The sequence below is a fragment of the Manis pentadactyla genome, chromosome 1 (genome assembly GCF_030020395.1).
Source record: "Manis pentadactyla isolate mManPen7 chromosome 1, mManPen7.hap1, whole genome shotgun sequence".
In the NCBI taxonomy this organism is placed as follows: domain Eukaryota; kingdom Metazoa; phylum Chordata; class Mammalia; order Pholidota; family Manidae; genus Manis; species Manis pentadactyla.
In genome coordinates this window covers 72,024,333-72,047,804 of record NC_080019.1, presented here as the reverse complement: position 1 = coordinate 72,047,804, position 23,472 = coordinate 72,024,333, and the positions used below count along the sequence as shown (strand labels likewise).

The window sequence follows — 23,472 nt, the reverse complement described above, 5'->3', positions numbered from 1 at the left end:
TTCCTATCCTATCCAAAACAAGTAAAATCCCAATTTGGTAACTTTGATAATAAAAAATGTTACTGAAATTTTGGTTATAGTTAAAGGATATTCAATAAAAAAAAGTTGAAGCTTTACTGAAAAACAAGACAGATCAAACATACAACTGCTTTGTTCTGTATATGTACTTAAAAAGACTTTTAGAAATTATCAAATATGCAGGATTTTCTAGCCTTTCAGTTAGAGAAGAGTAAGAGTTTAAGTGTCAAGATAAAGGTCAATAAGAAAAAATAAGTACAGTGGGAACAGAGGCTTAGAACATTAATATCTGTACTTTAATGTAACTGTTTCATTTTGAAAAGAAGATAGAAATTTATATTATTAATATGGAACTTCTCTTACCAATGCTTCTGTAAGAAGTTCTGTTCTGTGCTCCGTAGAAAATTTTAAGGTCTCTGACTTTTTCCCACTGCCTTTACGAAATGTGAGGTTGAACTCTGTTCCTTGTCCTTTTCCAACAGGGCTGATGCTACAAATGTCTCCATAAGGCCACTAACAAAAAGGAAGGAATTCTTTCAACAGATGTTCTAACAGTGAAATCAAACACTATTTTTAGTACTTTAATTTCAACCACTGGTTAAGTGAGAAAAATCTTACAAAGTAATACAGAGGTGTAGAAGAAGTTACATCTTAAGTTATTATATAACAAATTCTTTTAAAAGTTTTTAGTCATCACAGACAACAATATCCTATCTGTATTCCAAATTTAATGACATTAGTCCAAAGCAATTAATACAACAGAAGTGAAAAGAATTAGAAAATAAAATTTTATGAAATATCCATAAAATTTTCTTAAATTTTTTCATAAAATTTACCTGCAAATTTGTTAAAAACAAACACAGAACCTGTAAAGCATGCTTAATTTAGAATTAAAATAAGCTGGAATGTATTTATGTATGTTTACTTATCCATATTCAGGTTAGTCTTACCTTTATAAATAATCCTACTTATGCCTGTATGACAGTAACAATATAGCCTTTAATATTATAAAGAATTTACCATAAAAGAGATGGCTACAATCAGTAGTAACATATCAAAATATTATACCCCTTAGAGCCTAGAACAAGAACATTCTCCCTCACAAACACATCTTTTATTTATTTTTGGTCCTGAGCACTGAGTATTATATAAGCTTATCACTTATCAATCTCTTTCACATTTGATATTTCCAACCTAAAGTACAGACTTCAGACCAGGGAGTCAAGGGTCATATCCTGGCTTTTTAAATTCAAATGGAGTTCAAACAAATGCCTAAGAGCTTCCAAGAGGATTACCTGATTTGTTACTTCCAAGGTATTGGGATTGTATGTAGTAATCGCATGGGTTCCAATTGAAAAGACACGCTTATATCTGTAGAAAAATACATATAGTATCAACAAAAATGAACATTTCAATAAACAGAAAAGTGTTAATTGATAGATGGTGACTAAATACAACTTAGTTTTTATATTCTCAACTTTTTTTAATGTTCTAAAATGTTACTGGTATTCAAACTCACCCACCATTCATTTTACTGTGAACTAATAAGATCCTTACATAGGGAAGTGTGACCTCTGCAAGTAATCTTGCATAGTGTACATGAAGCTAGCAAAGTGCTGCATGAGGATGCCATGCCGAAAGATTCCAAATGGACAAGTTTTATTTAAAAGAAAAAAGACTGCACACACCTAATTCTTTCAAAATATCCTTTCATCAAAACCATGATGCAAAGGAAGGAAAAGCTATGGCCTGCAACTGGTCACAGCCATATTACAGTATCTTGAATTCTGTTTAAGCAACTACCTATTACAATAGGTGTTGCAATTTTATAGAAGTAGGAAGCCTACACCACAAACAAGCAATTTTCACTTCTCACTTCACTACCTTCACTTAAAGTAACATATCTGATGGAGAAAAAACCATTTGAGTATCAGTGATCCTTCAGAAGAGAAGAATTCATAATGACAGAAGTGAAAACTAGACAACTACATGTAAGAGAATGATACTGGATTACTGTCTTAACTCCATATACAAAAGTAAACTCGAAATGGATCAAAGACCTGAATGTAAGTTATGAAACCATAAAACTCTTAGAAGAAAACATAAGCAAAACTCTCTTGAATGTAAACATGAGCAACTTTTTCCTGAACGCATCTCCTCGGGCAAGGGAAACAAAATAAAAAATGAACAAGTGCGACTAAATCAAACTAAAAATCTTCCGTACAGCAAAGGACACCCAGCAAACAAAAAGGCATCCTACAGTATGGGAGAATATATTCATAAAGTTTATCTGATAGAGGGTTAACATCCAAAATATATGAAGAACTCACACTCCTCAACACCCAAAAATCATACAATCCAACTAAAAAATGGGTAGAGGACCTGAACAGATATTTTTCCAAATAAGAAATACAAATGGCCAACAGACACATGAAAAGATGCTCCACATTACTAATCATCAGGGAAATACAAATTAAAACCAATGAGATATCACCTCACACCAATTAGAATGGCCACTATCCAAAAGACAAGAAATAACAAATGTTGGCAAGGAGGTGGAGAAATGGGAACTCTCCTACACTGTAGGGGGGAATGTAAATTGGTGCAACCACTGTGGAAAGCAGTATTGAGGTTCCTCAAAATACTAAATAAAGGAATTCCATTCAATCCAATAATTCCACTTCTAGGAATTTACCTGAAGAAAACAAAATCCCTGATCCAAAAAGATATATGCACCCCTATGTTTATCATTGCGTTATTTACAATAGCTAAGATATAGAAGCAACCTAAGTGTCCATCAGTAGATGAAAGAATAAAGATGTGGTGCGTACACAATGGAATATTATTCAGCCATAAGAAGAAAAGAAAGCTTGCCATTTGCAACAACATAGATGGATCTAGAGGGTATTATGCTCAGTGAAATAGGCCAGGCAGAGAAAGATAAATACTATATGATTTCACTTATTTGTGGAATATAGAAACAAAGCAAAATAGAAGGAACAAAATAGCAGAAGACTCGAATACACTGAGAAGTGACTAGTGGTTACCAAGGTAGAGGGGTTGGGGTGGGCAGGTGGAGAGGGTGAGGGGGGATAAAGGAGCATAATGATTTGCAATCACAATATAAGTTTGTCATGGGGACTGTTGTACGGCATGGAGAATATAGTCAATTATTCTGTAACATTTTTCTATGTTGATGGATAGTAACTACACTAGAGAGGGTTAGGATTTAATAATATGGGTAAAATTGAACCACTGTGTTGTACATTTGAAACCAATATAAGATTGTCTATCAATGATACTCCATCAAAAAAATAGAATCTGGTGACACAAAAAAAGAAAAAATACCAACTTATTTTTTAAATAAATATTAGCAGTAAGAATCAAGTAGTATCTTAAAATAGTAATACACCATGACCAAAATAGAAAAATCTATTAATATAACCAAATATATTTATTGAAATATTTTCATTTTAGTAAGAAATTTTTAAATTATCAAAAATGGATGTTAAATACTATCAAATCTCTATTATCTAGAGATGTTTTTCTGCTTTAAACTACTAATACTGTAAAAAGACATGTACGTTACCTTAAACCAACAACCATTATCAGACGCAAGGGTACACACTAGAACTATTGCCATTAAGACCAAGAGAGATCTTTCACATTTTTTCACATTCAGATCTTTTAACTTTTCTATCGTCCACTTTTTTCTAATCAGTGCAGTGTATTAAAATGACAAAGTTATGTTCATTTAGAGGAAAAGAAAAATGATAGATTTTATTAATCTTGACCATATATTCATACAAAAAGTACTGCTATATGACAAATATTTTTTTCTCTAATTTCACCTCACTAAAGTGGAGTAGGAAACTAAAGAATGGGAGAGGGGCGGAAGATGGCGGCGTGAGTAGAGCAGCGGAAATCTCCTCCCAAAACAACATATATCTATGAAAATATAACAAAGACAACCCTTCCTAGAATAAAGACCAGAGGACACAGGACAATATCCAGACCACATCCGCACCTGAGAGAACCCAGCGCCTCGCGAAGGGGGTAAGATACAAGCCCCGGCCCCGCGGGAGCCGAGCGCCCCTCCCCCCAGCTCCCGGCGGGAGAAGAGCAGGCAGAGCGGGAGGGAGACGGAGCCCAGGACTGCCGAACACCCAGCCCCAGCCATCTGGGCCAGAGTGCAGACACAGTACGTGCCCAGGGGGCCCTGGATGCTAGGGAAACAGGGCAGAAAGAACAGTGAGCAGGCACTGGAGGCTGGGCGCCAGAGGACATAAGAAAAGCGCGCGACCATTTTTTTTTTTCTGCTTTTTTGCTGTTTTGTTTTGGCGAGCGCTTTTTGGAAGTCTTAAAGGGATAGGGACCCCAATACTAGGGAAACAGGGCAGAAAGACCGGTGAGCAGAGGCCTGAGGCTAGCACCGGAGAATAAAGAAAAACAAACCACCTTTTTTTTTTTTTTTTAATTAAAAACTTTTTTTTTTAATTAAAAAAATTTTTTTTTTCTTTTTTTCTTTTTTTTTTTTTTTGGTGGTCGTTGTTTTGTTTTGGCGGGTGCTTTTTGGAAGTCTTAAAGGGGCAGGACGGGACACTTAATCCACAGGTAGGGAATCCGGGATCTCTGGGCACCCTAACCCCTGGGCTGCAGGGAGCAGGGAGGCCCCTTACGGAGATAAATAGCCTCCCAGCAGCTCCTGCTCCAACGCGACTCCACCATTTTGGAGTAGCTGCCCGAGCCAGGCCACGCCCACAGCAACAGCGGAGATTAACTCCATAGAAACCGGGCAGGAAGCAGAAACCCTGTCTGCGCGCAGCTGCGCAGCACAAGCCACTAGAGGTCGCTGTTCTCCCAGGAGAGGAGGGCCACAAACCAACAAGAAAGGAAATCCTTCCAGCCATCACTCGTCCCAGTTCTGTAGACTATTCCTATCACCATGAAAAGGCAAAGCTACAGGCAGACAAAGATCACAGAGACAACACCAGAGAAGGAGACAGACCTAACCAGTCTCCCTGAAAAAGAATTCAAAATAAGAATCATAAACATGCTGACAGAGATGCAGAGAAATACGCAAGAGAAATGGGATGAAGTCCGGAAGGAGATCACAGATGCCAGAAAGGAGATCGGAGAAATGAAACAAACTCTGGAAGGGTTTATAAGCAGAATGGATAGAATGCAAGAGGCCATGGATGGAATTGAAATCAGAGAACAGGAACGCATAGAAGCTGACATAGAGAGAGACAAAAGGATCTCCAGGAATGAAACAATATTAAGAGAACTGTGTGACCAATCCAAAAGGAACAATATCCGTATTATAGGGGTCCCAGAAGAAGAAGAGAGAGGAAAAGAGAAGGAAAGTATCTTAGAAGAAATAATTGCTGAAAACTTCCCCACACTGGGGGAGGAAGTAATCGAACAGACCACGGAAATACACAGAACCCCCAACAGAAAGGATCCAAGAAGGGCAACACCAAGACACATAATAATTAAAATGGCAAAGATCAAGGACAAGGAAAGAGTGTTAAAGGCAGCTAGAGAGAAAAAGGTCACCTATAACGGGAAACCCATCAGGCTAACGTCAGACTTCTCGACAGAAACCCTACAGGCCAGAAGAGAATGGCATGATATATTTAATACAATGAAACAGAAGGGCCTTGAACCAAGGATACTGTATCCAGCACGACTATCATTCAAATATGACGGTGGGATTAAACAATTCCCAGACAAACAAAAGCTGAGGGAATTTGCTTTCCACAAACCACCTCTACAGAACATCTTACAGGGACTGCTCTAGATGGGAGCATTCCTAGAAAGAGCACAGCACAAAACACCCAACATATGAAGAATCGAGGAGGAGGAACAAGAAGGGAGAGAAGAAAAGAATCTCCAGACAGTGTATATAACAGCTCAATAAGCGAGCTAAGTTAGGCAGTAAGATACTAAAGAGGCTAACACTGAACCTTTGGTAACCACGAATTTAAAGCCTGCAATGGCAATAAGTACATATCTTTCAATAGTCACCCTAAATGTTAATGGGTTGAATGCACCAATCAAAAGACACAGAGTAACAGAATGGATAAAAAAGCAAGACCCATCTATATGCTGCTTACAAGAAACTCACCTCAAACTCAAAGACATGTACAGACTAAAAGTCAAGGGATGGAAAAACGTATTTGAAGCAAACAACAGTGAGAAGAAAGCAGGGGTTGCAGTACTAATATCAGACAAAATAGACTTCAAAACAAAGAAAGTAACAAGAGATAAAGAAGGACACTACATAATGATAAAGGGCTCAGTCAAACAAGAGGATATAACCATTCTAAATATATATGCACCCAACACAGGAGCACCAGCATATGTGAAACAAATACTAACAGAACTAAAGGGGGATATAGACTGCAATGCATTCATTCCAGGAGACTTCAACACACCACTCACCCCAAAGGATAGATCAACTGGGCAGAAAATAAGTAAGGACACAGAAGCACTGAACAACACAGTAGAGCAGATGGACCTAATAGACATCTATAGAACTCTACATCCAAAAGCAACAGGATATACATTCTTCTCAAGTGCACATGGAACATTCTCCAGAATAGACCACATACTAGGTCACAAAAAGAGCCTCAGAAAATTCCAAAAGATTGAAATCCTACCAACCAACATTTCAGACCACAAAGGCATAAAACTAGAAATAAACTGTACAAAGAAAGCAAAGAGGCTCACGAACACATGGAGGCTTAACAACACGCTCCTAAATAATCAATGGATCAATGACCAAATCAAAATGGAGATCCAGCAATATATGGAAACAAATGACAACAACAACACTAAGCCCCAACTTCTGTGGGACACAGCAAAAGCAATCTTAAGAGGAAAGTATATAGCAATCCAAGCATATTTAAAAAAGGAAGAACAATCCCAAATGAATGGTCTAATGTCACAATTATCGAAATTGGAAAAAGAAGAACAGATGAGGCCTAAGGTCAGCAGAAGGAGGGACATAATAAAGATCAGAGAAGAAATAAATAAAATTGAGAAGAATAAAACAATAGCAAAAATCAATGAAACCAAGAGCTGGTTCTTCGAGAAAATAAACAAAATAGATAAGCCTCTAGCCAGACTTATTAAGAAGAAAAGAGAATCAACACAAATCAACAGTATCAGAAACGAGAAAGGAAAAATCACGACGGACCCCACGGAAATGCAAAGAATTATTGGAGAATACTATGAAAACCTATATGCTAACAAGCTGGGAAACCTAGGAGAAATGGACAACTTCCTAGAAAAATATAACCTTCCAAGATTGACCCAGGAAGAAACAGAAAATCTAAACAGACCAATTACCAGCAATGAAATTGAAGAGGTAATCAAAAAACTACCAAAGAACAAAACCCCCGGGCCAGATGGATTTACCTCGGAATTTTATCAGACATACAGGGAAGACATAATACCCATTCTCCTTAAAGTCTTCCAAAAAATAGAGGAGGAGGGGATACTCCCAAACTCATTCTATGAAGCTAACATCACCCTAATACCAAAACCAGGCAAAGACCCCACCAAAAAAGAAAACTACAGACCAATATCCCTGATGAACGTAGATGCAAAAATACTCAACAAAATATTAGCAAACCGAATTCAAAAATACATCAAAAGGATCATACACCATGACCAAGTGGGATTCATTCCAGGGATGCAAGGATGGTACAACATTCGAAAGTCCATCAACATCATACACCACATCAACAAAAAGAAAGACAAAAACCACATGATCATCTCAATAGATGCTGAAAAAGCATTTGACAAAGTTCAACATCCATTCATGTTAAAAACTCTCAGCAAAATGGGAATAGAGGGCAAGTACCTCAACATAATAAAGGCCATCTATGATAAACCCACAGCCAACATTATATTGAACAGCGAGAAGCTGAAAGCATTTCCTCTGAGATCGGGAACTAGACAGGGATGCCCACTCTCTCCACTGTTATTTAACATAGTACTGGAGGTCCTAGCCACGGCAATCAGACAAAATAAAGAAATACAAGGAATCCAGATTGGTAAAGAAGAAGTTAAACTGTCACTATTTGCAGATGACATGATACTGTACATAAAAAACCCTAAAGACTCCACCCCAAAACTACTAGAACTGATATCGGAATACAGCAAAGTTGCAGGATACAAAATCAACACACAGAAATCTGTGGCTTTCCTATATACTAACAATGAACCAACAGAGAGAGAAATCAGGAAAACAACTCCATTCACAATTGCATCAAAAAAAAATAAAATACCTAGGAATAAACCTAACCAAAGAAGTGAAAGACTTATACTCTGAAAACTACAAGTCACTCTTAAGAGAAATTAAAGGGGACACTAACAGATGGAAACTCATCCCATGCTCGTGGCTAGGAAGAATTAATATCGTTAAAATGGCCATCCTGCCCAAAGCAATATACAGATTTGATGCAATCCCTATGAAACTACCAGCAACATTCTTCAATGAACTGGAACAAATAATTCAAAAATTCATATGGAAACACCAAAGACCCCGAATAGCCAAAGCAATCCTGAGAAAGAAGAATAAAGTAGGGGGGATCTCACTCCCCAACTTCAAGCTCTACTATAAAGCCATAGTAATCAAGACAATTTGGTACTGGCACAAGAGCAGAGCCACAGACCAATGGAACAGACTAGAGAATCCAGACATTAACCCAGACATATATGGTCAATTAATATTTGATAAAGGAGCCATGGACATACAATGGCGAAATGACAGTCTCTTCAACAGGTGGTGCTGGCAAAACTGGACAGCTACATGTAGGAGAATGAAACTGGACCATTGTCTAACCCCATATACAAAAGTAAACTCAAAATGGATCAAAGACCTGAATGTAAGCCATGAAACCATTAAACTCCTGGAAGAAAACATAGGCGAAAACCTCTTAGACATAAACATGAGTGACCTCTTCTTGAACATATCTCCCCGGGCAAGGAAAACAACAGCAAAAATGAGTAAGTGGGACTATATTAAGCTGAAAAGCTTCTGTACAGCAAAAGACACCATCAATAGAACAAGAAGGATCCCTACAGCATGGGAGAATATATTTGAAAATGACACATCCGATAAAGGCTTGACGTCCAGAATATATAAGGAGCTCTCACGCCTCAACAAACAAAAAACAAATAACCCAATTAAAAAATGGGCAGAGGAACTGAACAGACAGTTCTCCAAAAAAGAAATACAGATGGCCAACAGACACATGAAAAGATGCTCCACATCGTTAATTATCAGAGAAATGCAAATTAAAACTACAATGAGGTATCACCTCACACCAGTAAGGATGGCTGCCATCCAAAAGACAAACAACAACAAATGTTGGCGAGGCTGTGGAGAAAGGGGAACCCTCCTACACTGCTGGTGGGAATGTAAACTTGTTCAACCATTGTGGAAAGCAGTATGGAGGTACATCAAAATGCTCAAAACAGACTTACCATTTGACCCAGGAATTGCACTCCTAGGAATTTACCCTAAGAATGCAGCAATCAAGTTTGAGAAAGACAGATGCACCCCTATGTTCATCGCAGCACTATTTACAATAGCCAAGAATTGGAAGCAACCTAAATGTCCATCAATAGATGAATGGATAAAGAAGATGTGGTACATATACACAATGGAATACTACTCAGCTATAAGAAAAGGGCAAATCCAATCATTTGCAGCAACATGGATGGAGCTGGAGGGTATTATGCTCAGTGAAACAAGCCAAGCGGAGAAAGAGAAATACCAAATGATTTCACTTATCTGTGGAATATAAGAACAAAGGAAAAACTGAAGGAACAAAACAGCAGCAGAATCACAGAACTCAAGAATGGACTAACAGGTACCAAAGGGAAAGGGACTGGGGAGGATGGGTGGGTAGGGAGGGATAAGGGGGGGAGAAGTAGGGGGGTATTAAGATTAACATGCATGGGGGGGTAGGAGAAAAGGGAGGGCTGTACAACACAGAGAAGGCAAGTAGTGATTCTACAACATTTTGCTATGCTGATGGACAGTGACTGTAAAGGGGTTTATAGGGGAGACCTGGTATAGGGGAGAGCCTAGTAAACATAATATTCGTCATGTAAGTGTAGATTAGTGATAGCAAAAAAAAAAAAAAAAAAGGGCAGTTCCTGTGTGGTAACCTCCAACGAATTCTACACAAGGGTATAAAGGGCATATAAAAGTGTAGGCAAAGGGTCTGTTTGTGTTTATACAGAGGATCAAAGCCTAATTGGGCTACCCCGAAAATGAACTAAGATACGATATGAAAAAGAACTTCCAACATCTGCACCCTCTGGAAGACTCATGCCAGAAGATGATCATCAAAAAACCCCAACAAAGATCCACGCACTGCTACAGCTGTAGATGCACTCATCAAACCAGTTCCTGGACCTGCCATGGGAATGAGGAAGGAGATATCTAAGCTGGCCTGTGCATACAGTAAAACAACAAAATTGGACTGGATCTATACTGTTGGAACTCAACCAAGAATTTGGAGAAGTGCAAATTGTAGCGCTCCAAAGTCTTACAACTACAAACTATTTATTGTTAAAAGAACATATGGCATGTGAACAGTCCCCAGGAATGGGTTGTTTTAATTTGTCTGATTTCTCTCAGACTGTTCAAGTTCAGTTGGACAATATCCACCATATCTTAGATAAGTTTTCACAAATGCCTAAGGTGCCTAACTGGTTTTCTTGGTTTCACTGGAGATGGCTGGTAATTACAGATATGCTTTGGTTATGTAACTATACTCCTATTATGTTAATGTGTGTGCGCAATTTAAGTAGTAGCTTAAAACCTATACCTGCTGAAGTTACTCTCCAAGAAGATATATCAAAGAAATAATCAATCTTCCCATGTTTTCTTCCGCCTGCTACTTCTATAGCTTTTCTTCTTCCTTCCTAATTACAACCCTTAAATAGAATTCGTGCCTCATATCAAATTTACCGAGTATCATAATTCTTCCAAGTGGTAAAGATACCTCAAGACAAATGCTGGGCATAGAAGCCACAGGGCATAAATATGCAAAGAAGTAAAAAGCTAACTTTTTCAAACAATAAGGCTTCTCTCTCACTTACCAACTTCACATTTCCCTGTATGGCCCCGGAAGATGACTGGTTAGCCAGAGACGGGTAAGATTCCTCAAGGGAGGAACAACCTAAGACAGGCACAGTCGCAGGGGGGCCATCAGGTGAGAAATTGGGGATCAACAGAGGTGAGGCTTAGAACCTCACCCCCCCGTTCTGAGAGAAATCTTCTGCATACGTGGATGTTTTATTGCCCTGGTCTAGCTTGGATTAACACATAGTCTACAGGCACACACCTGATTATCTACATGTGCTCTCTTACAACACTAAACTATGTTTTCTACTTTTATCTTGTATCTACCTACCACTTCAGCATTTTATTAAAAATAATAATAATAAAGAGAGAAATGTGGTATCCACATATAAATCAAGTATAAAAACCAAATGAGTATTCATATTTGAACTGACTGTTTATAGTTCATAATGCATGAGCAAAACCGAAAGTTTCTGTGATGACTGCCCTTGTACTGTTCACTATGTAACTTATTCATTATGTAAGAATTTGTTCTACATGTAAAAACTTGTTTGTTATGCCTCAGAAGATTGGAGACTGACAAAAATTAGGCTTGGGGTGGAATAATGATTGTGCATTGAGCATTGACTCCCCTATACAGAATTTTATTGTCGTTAACAACCATTTGATCAATAAATATGAGAGATGCCCTCACAAAAAAAAAAAAAAAGGACAGACTTCCAATGGCAAAATAAATTAGTAACCGGGATGTAATGTATAGCATAAGGAATATAGTCAAGATATTGTAACAGCCTGGTAGGGTGATAGCTGGAACCTAGAATTATGTATATAAATGTTCTACCACTGTGTTGTACACTTGAAACTCATGTAATGTAATACTGTGTGTCGACTACCCTTCAATAAAAAATAATTATTAAAAAAAAAAAAAAAAAAAAAAAAAAAGAAAGCAAAGAGGCTCACAAACACATGGAGGCTTAACAACACGCTCCTAAATAATCAATGGATCAATGACCAAATCAAAATGGAGATCCAGCAATATATGGAAACAAATGACAACAACAACACTAAGCCCCAACTTCTGTGGGACAAAGCAAAAGCAGTCTTAAGAGGAAAGTATATAGCAATCCAAGCATATTTAAAAAAGGAAGAGCAATCCCAAATGAATGGTCTAATGTCACAATTATCAAAATTGGAAAAAGAAGAACAGATGAGGCCTAAGGTCAGCAGAAGGAGGGACATAATAAAGATCAGAGAAGAAATAAATAAAATTGAGAAGAATAAAACAATAGCAAAAATCAATGAAACCAAAAGCTGGTTCTTCGAGAAAATAAACAAAATAGATAAGCCTCTAGGCAGACTTACTAAGAAGAAAAGAGAGTCAACACAAATCAACAGTATCAGAAATGAGAAAGGAAAAATCACGACGGACCCCACGGAAATGCAAAGAATTATTGGAGAATACTATGAAAACCTATATGTTAACAAGCTGGGAAACCTAGGAGAAACGGACAACTTCCTAGAAAAATATAACCTTCCAAGATTGACCCAGGAAGAAACAGAAAATCTAAACAGACCAATTACCAGCAACGAAATTGAAGCGGTAATCAAAAAACTAACCAAAGAACAAAACCACCGGGCCAGATGGATTTACCTCGGAATTTTATCAGACATACAGGGAAGACATAATACCCATTATCCTTAAAGTTTTCCAAAAAATAGAGGAGGAGGGGATACTCCCAAACTCATTCTATGAAGCTAACATCACCCTAATACCAAAACCAGGCAAAGACCCCACCAAAAAAGAAAACTACAGACCAATATCCCTGATGAACGTAGATGCAAAAATACTCAACAAAATATTAGCAAACCGAATTCAAAAATACATCAAAAGGATCATACACCATGACCAAGTGGGATTCATCCCAGGGATGCAAGGATGGTACAACATTCGAAAGTCCATCAACATCATCCGCCACATCAACAAAAAGAAAGACAAAAACCACATGATCATCTCCATAGATGCTGAAAAAGCATTTGACAAAGTTCAACATCCATTCATGTTAAAAACTCTCAGCAAAATGGGAATAGAGGGCAAGTACCTCAACATAATAAAGGCCATCTATGATAAACCCACAGCCAACATTATATTGAACAGCGAGAAGCTGAAAGCATTTCCTCTGAGATCGGGAACTAGACAGGGATGCCCACTCTCTCCACTGTTATTTAACATAGTACTGGAGGTCCTAGCCACGGCAATCAGACAAAATAAAGAAATACAAGGAATCCAGATTGGTAAAGAAGAAGTTAAACTGTCACTATTTGCAGATGACATGATACTGTACATAAAAAACCCTAAAGACTCCACCCCAAAACTACTAGAACTGATATCGGAATACAGCAAAGTTGCAGGATACAAAATCAACACACAGAAATCTGTGGCTTTCCTATACACTAACAATGAACCAACAGAAAGAGAAATCAGGAAAACAACTCCATTCACAATTGCATCAAAAAAAAAAAAATACCTAGGAATAAACCTAACCAAAGCAGTGAAAGACTTATACTCTGAAAACTACAAGTCACTCTTAAGAGAAATTAAAGGGGACACTAACAGATGGAAACTCATCCCATGCTCGTGGCTAGGAAGAATTAATATCGTCAAAATGGCCATCCTGCCCAAAGCAATATACAGATTTGATGCAATCCCTATGAAACTACCAGCAACATTCTTCAATGAACTGGAACAAATAATTCAAAAATTTATATGGAAACACCAAAGACCCCGAATAGCCAAAGCAATCCTGAGAAAGAAGAATAAAGTAGGGGGGATCTCACTCCCCAACTTCAAGCTCTACTATAAAGCCATAGTAATCAAGACAATTTGGTACTGGCACAAGAGTAGAGCCACAGACCAATGGAACAGACTAGAGAATCCAGACATTAACCCAGACATATATGGTCAATTAATATTTGATAAAGGAGCCATGGACATACAATGGCAAAATGACAGTCTCTTCAACAGGTGGTGCTGGCAAAACTGGACAGCTACATGTAGGAGAATGAAACTGGACCACTGTCTAACCCCATATACAAAAGTAAACTCAAAATGGATCAAAGACCTGAATGTAAGCCATGAAACCATTAAGCTCTTGGAAGAAAACATAGGCAAAAACCTCTTAGACGTAAACATGAGTGACCTCTTCTTGAACATATCTCCCCGGGCAAGGAAAACAACAGCAAAAATGAGTAAGTGGGACTATATTAAGCTGAAAAGCTTCTGTACAGCAAAAGACACCATCAATAGAACAAGAAGGATCCCTACAGTATGGGAGAATATATTTGAAAATGACACATCCGATAAAGGCTTGACGTCCAGAATATATAAAGAGCTCACCCGCCTCAACAAACAAAAAACAAATAACCCAATTAAAAAATGGGCAGAGGAACTGAACAGACAGTTCTCCAAAAAAGAAATACAGATGGCCAACAGACACATGAAAAGATGCTCCACATCGCTAATTATCAGAGAAATGCAAATTAAAACTACAATGAGGTATCACCTCACACCAGTAAGGATGGCTGCCATCCAAAAGACAAACAACAACAAATGTTGGCGAGGCTGTGGAGAAAGGGGAACCCTCCTACACTGCTGGTGGGAATGTAAGTTAGTTCAACCATTGTGGAAAGCAGTATGGAGGTACATCAAAATGCTCAAAACAGACTTACCATTTGACCCAGGAATTGCACTCCTAGGAATTTACCCTAAGAACGCAGCAATCAAGTTTGAGAAAGACAGATGCACCCCTATGTTTATTGCAGCACTATTTACAATAGCCAAGAATTGGAAGCAACCTAAATGTCCATCAATAGATGAATGGATAAAGAAGATGTGGTACATATACACAATGGAATACTACTCAGCCATAAGAAAAGGGCAAATCCAATCATTTGCAGCAACATGGATGGAGCTGGAGGGTATTATGCTCAGTGAAACAAGCCAAGCGGAGAAAGAGAAATACCAAATGATTTCACTTTGCTGTGGAATATAAGAACAAAGGAAAAACTGAAGGAACAAAACAGCAGCAGAATCACAGAACTCAAGAATGGACTAACAGGTACCAAAGGGAAAGGGACTGGGAGGATGGGTGGGTCGGGAGGGATAAGGGGGGGAGAAGTAGGGGGGTATTAAGATTAACATGCATGGGGGGGTAGGAGAAAAGGGAGGGCTATACAACACAGAGAAGGCAAGTAGTGATTCTACAACATTTTGCTACGCTGATGGACAGTGACTGTAAAGGGGTTTATAGGGGAGACCTGGTATAGGGGAGAGCCTAGTAAACATAATATTCGTCATGTAAGTGTAGATTAGTGTTACCAAAAACAAAGCAAATAAAAAAAGGGCAGTTCCTGTGTGGTAACCTCCAACGAGTTCTACACAAGGGTATAAAGGGCATATAAAAGTGTAGGCAAAGGGTCTGTTTGTGTTTATACAGAGGATCAAAGCCTAATTGGGCTACCCTGAAAATGAACTAAGATACGATATGAAAAAGAACTTCCAACATCTGCACTCTCTGGAAGACTCACGCCAGAAGATGATCATCAAAAAACCCAAACAAAGATCCACGCACTGCTACAGCTGTAGATGCACTCATCCCACTAGTTCCTGGACTTGCCATGGGAATGAGGAAGGAGATATCTAAGCTGACCTGTGCATACAGTAAAACAACAAATTTGACTGGATCTACACTGTTGGAACTCAACCAAGAATTTGGAGAAGTGCAAATTGTAGCGCTCCAAAGTCTTACAACTACAGACTATTTACTGTTAAAAGAACATAAGGGATGTGAACAGTCCCCAGGAATGGGTTGTTTTAATTTGTCTGATTTCTCTCAGACTGTTCAAGCTCAGTTGGACAATATCCACCATATCATAGATAAGTTTTCACAAATGCCTAAGGTGCCTAACTGGTTTTCTTGGTTACACTGGAGATGGCTGGTAATTACAGGTATGCTTAGGTTATGTAACTATACTCCTATTATGTTAATGTATGTGCGCAATTTAATTAGTTTAAAACCTATACATGCTGAAGTTACTCTACAAGAAGATATGTCAAAGAAATAATCCATCTTCCCAGGTTTTCTTCCACCTGCTACTTCTATAGCTTTTCTTCTTCCTTCCTAATTACAACCCTTAAATAGAATTTGTGCCTCATATCAAATTTACTGAGTATCATAATTCTTCCAAGTGGTAAAGATACCTCAAGACAAATGCTGGGCATAGAAGCCACAGGGCATAAATATGCCAAGAAGTAAAAAGCTAACCTTTTCAAACAATAAGGCTTCTCTCTCACTTACCAACTTCACATTTCCCTGTATGGCCCCAGAAGATGACTGGTTAGCCAGAGACGGGTAAGATTCCTCAAGGGAGGAACAACCTAAGACAGGCACAGTCGCAGGGGGGCCATCAGGTGAGAAATTGGGGATCAACAGAGGTGAGGCTTAGAACCTCACCCCCCCTGTTCTGAGAGAAATCTTCTGCATACGTGGATGTTTTATTGCCCTTGTCTAGCTTGGATTAACACATAGTCTACAGGCACACACCTGATCATCTACATTTGGTCTCTTACAACACTAAACTATGTTTTCTACCTTTATCTTGTATCTACCTACCACTTCAGCATTTTATTAAAAATAATAATAATAAAGAGAGAAATGTGGTATCCACATATAAATCAAGTATAAAAACCAAATGAGTATTCATATTTGAACTGACTCTTTATAGTTCATAATGCATGAGCAAAACCGAAAGTTTCTGTGATGACTGCCCTTGTACTGTTCACTATGTAACTTATTCATTATGTAAGAATTTGTTCTACATGTAAGAACATGTTTGTTATGCCTCAGAAGATTGGAGACTGACGAAAATTAGCCTTGGGGTGGATTAATGATTGTGCATTGAGCATTGACTCCCCTATACAGAATTTTATTGTCGTTAACAACCATTTGATCAATAAATATGAGAGATGCCCTCACAAAAAAAAAAAAAAAACAAAAACAAAAAGGACAGACTTCCAATGGTAAAATAAATAAGTAACCGGGATGTAATGTATAGCATAAGGAATATAGTCAATATATTGTAACAGCTTGGTAGGGTGATAGCTGGAACCTAGAATTATGTATATAAATGTTTTACCACTGTGTTGTACACTTGAAACTAATGTAATGTAATACTGTGCATCAACTACCCTTCAATAAAAAAATAATTATTTAAAAAAAAAAAAGAAAACAATTGAGGGATGCATATTAAATTAAAGGGAAGTAAGAGCTCTTACTTTGAAATGGAAGAACATAACTATGACAAATATTTATATTTGTTACATTTCTTGAATTATCTGTAAATGAAATCCTTTATATGATATTACTAATGCTAAGAAAAAAAGAAATAAATAACAGCAAGGAAAACCTTAAAAAAAAGAATGGGAGCACTTCCCTCTAACATAAAAACATTATTTGCTGCTTGGAAAGAGTTGAGGGATTGGTGAAATCGATGAGGATTTATTTACCAAAATAGCTAAAAAGTCTGAAAACTTCACGGGCTTAATTAATTAATGGAAAAAAAAAAGGAAGTAACCTTGTTAAATCGGTATTTACCTTAGAAGACTGCACAATGAAATTCCGAATCATCCTAAGAGTCAAACATACCAACATCTGTAATTCTGAAGTAAAACTAAATTTTGTTTATTTTACTTTCGGAGCAAAGTATAAGAATTAAACACCTGATATGTTCCAAATGTCAATGAATATCACATTCAAAGTCTTAGAGGACCTCAGTTAAAATATCCTTTTCAATTCTATACAATCTCCACACAACTAAAACCCCTCTAACACCTTTCTCATGTAACTTTGTTACCTAGATCAGTGCTATATGCAAAAGAACTTTCCAAGATGATAGAAACATTCTATTTCTACACTGTCCAATAAAGTAGCCATATGCCACATGTGGCTACTGAGTACTTGAAATGTGGCTAATACAATTTTTTTTTTTTTAAATTTAAACAGCCACAGGTGGTTGGTTGGCAGCTGCCAGATTAGACTGAGCACATTGCGGAGCCTTCAGTCAAATTATCCTGGAGTTAGGTACCCATCAGGCCTAAAGTACTGTCATGACTAGTTTACTCAGAGCTATCTTTTAGATAAATAATGAGCATGAAAGCCTTCCTAACAAGAAAACTGTAAGAAAATTCTTAGGATTCCCTTCCATTTCCCTCCATTTCTCCGTAAGAGCTCCTCACGCCTCTCCCCTCCAGAATGGCTGCTGAACTTTAAGCGTAGGACAAATACTTGGAGGTTATTTAAAACACTTTTACAAGCAGCCGTAAAGCTTCAAAGATTACCTTAAGAAACCCATTGGATATCAGATACAGAGATTAAAATCTGAATGAACTGATATGTATGGTATTTTAGTCACACACCTGAAACTTAAAAGGTTTTTTTCTTATCTTTTAATAAGTCACTACTGTCCTAAGTCATAAATAGACAAAATGCCACAAATTCAGGGAAGCACATGTCTTCACTGTTAGGCTGGAGGAAGGAAAAACAAGAACATGCAAACAGAACAGAGATACCATAAAAGGAGAACAGACCAGACCCCAAGGTCCATGCCTTATATGGAAAGGGGACAGCTCTTCCTGAATTCCATCCTTCTGATGTGCCAACTAAGACCCAGATGTCAGCCTCCTCCCTCTTGGAAGTAAAAAAGTTTCTAGTTGTCTATCATGTCACCTTTAGCCAATCATACCTCTCCATGCCCCCTAGGATAGCTTGCCCACTCCTCCTGCTCCTAACCCCTTACAAGCCCCCACCTCCCTGACCGGGTGTGACTTCCCCAGCCTGTGATAGCCAGACTGCAGAACATCATCCGGGAATTTGCATTCAAATAAACTACCTGGCCCTTTGTTGCCTCTCTTCACCTGCTTATTTCGGCTAGAATTTATCTTACATTCACTATCTTTGAAACTCTTACTTCTAGCATAGGACCCAGAACTGCATAATGCAGAGGCTCAATAAATGTTTGTCAAACAGCTAAATAGACCAATCTATCCAATAAGACAATATGCATTCAAATCTATGAACCACTCATTTATTCTTGCATTTAAAACAGAATGTAAGTCAGACAGCAACTAATTTCACACCAATTTTTTATTCATAACCATTGTAACATCTGGAAAAGACTAAGTTCCTAAGTTTATGGAAGAAAATACATTTTATTTACTATCTGCAAAGAGAAATTACAATTTATAAGCTATAATTTAATTTGCTATTCTATGGGTTTGAGATAAATTTTAGCTAATTCTTAAAAATTACCATACTAAAAAAAATTACAAAAATACACATAAAGTCAAATTATAAAAGGAATAAAAACTGAAGTAAATAAAATGTATGAAAAATGACATGATACCATATACATAATATGAAGGAATGTGAAAGGAACACTCTTTCCACTGACAAAATTAGTATTCATTATTGACTTTATTTACTGCACTTGTTTCCTTTTTACTCAGAAACTAGTTACACACATCATTAATACCCATAGGGATTACACATTTCTTCCTATCCTTAAATTTTGATAACTCACAGATTTATTCTAATACTATACCTTATTAAGAAATATGATTTACATTACCCATTAACTATGTTATTTAGGAAACTAATGGTATTCAAATAAATAAGATAGCTTTACCTATGGGTCATTCTGCTCCCTTAGGAATTGGTGATAAGAACAAGTGGAAAATGTGTTAATAATACTGGTGATAGAAATAAGAGCGAGCATTTGAAAGCAAAGAAAAACCACTGAAGCAAAAGCTGGGAATACAGTCAAGTTTTAGATTTGACAGGTGATGTTCAGGTTTTTTAATAGACAGACTAAACTCTTGTATTAACTTACATTAAAACAAATGCTGTCCTGTAGGTAAAAATATTATGCCATTTTTAACTTTCATAGTCCTTGTGAATATTTTCTTTCCTCTTTAAAACAACATTTTATAACACAATTTTTCCCCCTATGGCAACTTTTTTTTTTTTTAAGGAAAACAAAACGAATGTGTTATATAAGAAACTGTATTAAGTATCACCATGGATTGGCCCAATATTAAATGATCACGTGACACTGTGCTGGGTTCAGTGATAGGGCAATGAGTGAGTCCTTTAAAGTCTCAGTTCCCTCTTAACATTTTACTTATTATTTGGTTAACTCATTCAAGCATCTGACATAAATGTCAGAGTTGTAGAAGCTAAGATACTTATCATTGTTTGAAAGGTAATTTCAGACTTGAATCCTCTTAACTAGCTTGTATCAATTAGGCATGTACAATAGTGTCAAGAGAAAAAAATACTGTGAGAATATTGGTCACCATCACAGTGTCATATTCTTCTGCAGAGAAATCCCTATCATTCAGTTCTCTCAAAATAGAGAAAATTCCAATTATTTTCTTCATGTAAAGTACAGAAAAAGCTTGTATTTACCATAAAATAATGTTTCTCAAACTTCTTGAGGTCATAAAACCTCTGTGTATTACTTTCAAAGTTACGATCCTCAGTCCTTTTCAGGAGATAATCTATGCAGTGGGCCTCAAATAAGCCAAACAGATCTAATCAGAGTTGGAAGACAGCTTTAATGTTACCTAGTCTAGTCTCTATAACATATTGCTTGAACCTTTAGGGTACCCTGAGCAAGACTGGCTAGTTTTAATTATTCACTATTGGTGCAAGGAACCTAACTAACCTTCCCTAAAATTAATTGTATTCATTTCCCTGTACTGGCAGATACTGACCACTGTTCATCAGAACTAAACCAATATAAACTTTCCCACAAATTTCACCCTCTGCTCCAAGTTCTGTCTTACAGCTTCACACAAAACATCCCTAATTTTTCTGCCAATCAGACTTTCAGTTTGAATTCTCTTGCCTAGGTTGAGCACCCTAGTTCATTCAACCATATTAAAATAGGCTTTAGCCACCAATTTCTAGAAGCCTATAAGATTCTCACAGAATCTATTGTTTTTCCTTTTATTATTAAAAGCTTTGAGGATCCAGTTACTAGAATTTTTAGTCCATCAAACAATGAAACTAAAGATAACTGAATTACAAAGTTTCTCAAAGAGTTATTTTTTAAGGAAAACAAAAAGAAAAGGTTTCTCAAAGAGTTATTTTTTAAGGAAACACAGCTAAGGGAGGCACCTCAGCTTCATGGTTAAGCACACCAGTTTTGCAGTCACACTGCATGGGTTCAAATACTGTCTGGACTATACACTTTCTATGTCGTAACTTGCTTAAGCTCTTTAAGCTTCAGTTTCTCCATCTGAAAGATGTAGATGATATATATACCTACCTCATAATGTAAGAATTAAAAGAAATAACCCATGTAAAATGCTTGTCATTTATTGTTTACAATCAATAAATGTTAGCTTTTCTTACTGCTATTATTATGCTGAGTGAATAATGGAGGGAGGGACTCAAAACTCCAGTAGTCACTGAACTAATAATTTTTAGTATCATTATGGGTCAAGTGGCTGTGACTGCTAAATTCATATTTAAACTCAGAACAAAATTAATGGGCAAACTGATCATTCATCTGGCTATATTACCAAGATACTCTGACTCTGGTCAAACTTGAAAGATCAGTTTCACCTGAGAGGCTCAATCACAAAAGTTGTACTCCTCATAAAAGAAAAAGAGAGAAAGTATAGGACATACTCTCTCTGCAAATATTTTATCCCAATAACTCAGCAAGGAAATGTCCCACTTCCCTCAGAGGAAATAAAGGGCATCCCATGAATGTACTATTTTAATATTTCATTTAAATTCCATATTTTTTCCAGCTCAGATGGTGCTAGTTTTTTAAGACTTTTTTTTTTTTTTACAGCAGCTTTAGATTAACTGCAATATTAAACAGAAGACAGAAATTTCTTGTATACTCCTTGTTCTCACCCATCCATGTCCTCACCTATTACCAACATGCCCCACCAGAGTGGCACGTTTGTTACAACTGATGAACCTACACTGACACATCATTATGAACCAAAGTCCACAGTTTACATTAGGATTCACTATTGGTGCTGTAACAGACTATGGGTTTGGACAATGTTTAATGACATGTATCCACAATTACAGTATCATACAGAGTAGTTTCACCACCCTAACAATTCTCTATGTTCTACCAATTCATCCTTTCCTTTCCCCTAAACCTTGGCAGCCATTAGTCTTTTTTGCTGTCTTCCAAGTTTTGCTTTATCCACAATGTCATATAATTGGAATCATACAGTATATGCAGCCTTTTCAGATTGGTTTCTTTCACTTAATAATATGCATTTAAGTTTCCTCCATGTCTTTCTACGGCTTGATGGTTCATTTCTTTTTTATGCTGAATAATATTCTATTCTCAGGATATAGCACAATTTATTATCCATTCACCCACTGAAGGATATCTTGGTTACTTACTTCCACCTTTGGGTAATTACAAATAAAGCTGATATAAACATCCGTGCACAGGTTTTTGTGTGGACATAAGTTTCTAACCCTCTTGGGTAAATACTAAGGAGTAGTAATTACAGGATCTTCTGGTAAGAGGATGTTTAGTCTTGTAAGAAACCACCAAACTGTATTTTAAAGCAACCATATCATTTTGCATTCCCACTAGCAATGAATGAGAATTCCTGCTGCTCCACATTCTCACCAGCATTTGGTATTGCCCATGTTCTGGATTTTGGCCATACAATAGGTGTGTAGTGGTAGCTCTACATTTGCATTTCCCTGATGACGTATGATGTGAAGTACCTTTTTATATGCTTACTTGCCACCTGTATATCTTTAGTGAGGTCTCTCTGTTAAGGTCACTCATTGGCTCATTTTTTAACTTGATTGTTTGTTTTCTTATAATTGAGTTTTAAAGGTTCTTTGTATACTTTGGATAATGGTCCTTTTTCAAATATGTCTTCTGCAAATATTTTCTCCCAGGTTGTCTTTCCATTCTCTTGACACTGTTTTTCATAAAGCCTAAGTTTTTAATTTTAATGAAGTCCAGCTTATCAATTCATTTCTTCATGGATCATGCCTTTGGTGTTGTATATAAAAAGTCATACCAAACCCAAGGTCACCTGGATTTTCTCCCTTATTGTCTTCTAGGAGTTTTATAGTTTTGCATTTCATATTTAGGTCTGTGATCCATTTTGAGTTAATTTTTGCTTAGGTTGTAAAGTCTGTGCCTAAGTTCATTTTTTTTTTTGCATGTGGATGTCCAGGTATTCCACCATCATTTCTTGAAAAGACTATCTCTGCTCTTGGAAC

The 23,472-nt window shown here is 37.1% G+C and overlaps 1 protein-coding gene across 1 annotated transcript in view; it reads right to left on the bottom strand.

The window, feature by feature from the left end:
• Positions 1-23,472, bottom strand: part of DNAJC13 (DnaJ heat shock protein family (Hsp40) member C13) — a 149,837-nt gene that overhangs the window by 99,081 nt on the left and 27,284 nt on the right. Inside the window, exons 3-4 of the mRNA XM_036877277.2 lie at positions 1,314-1,389; positions 382-531 (exon numbers count right to left, since the gene is read on the bottom strand). Coding sequence (XP_036733172.2) covers positions 382-531; positions 1,314-1,389 — 226 coding nt within the window. The remainder of the gene's footprint in view (positions 1-381; positions 532-1,313; positions 1,390-23,472) is intronic.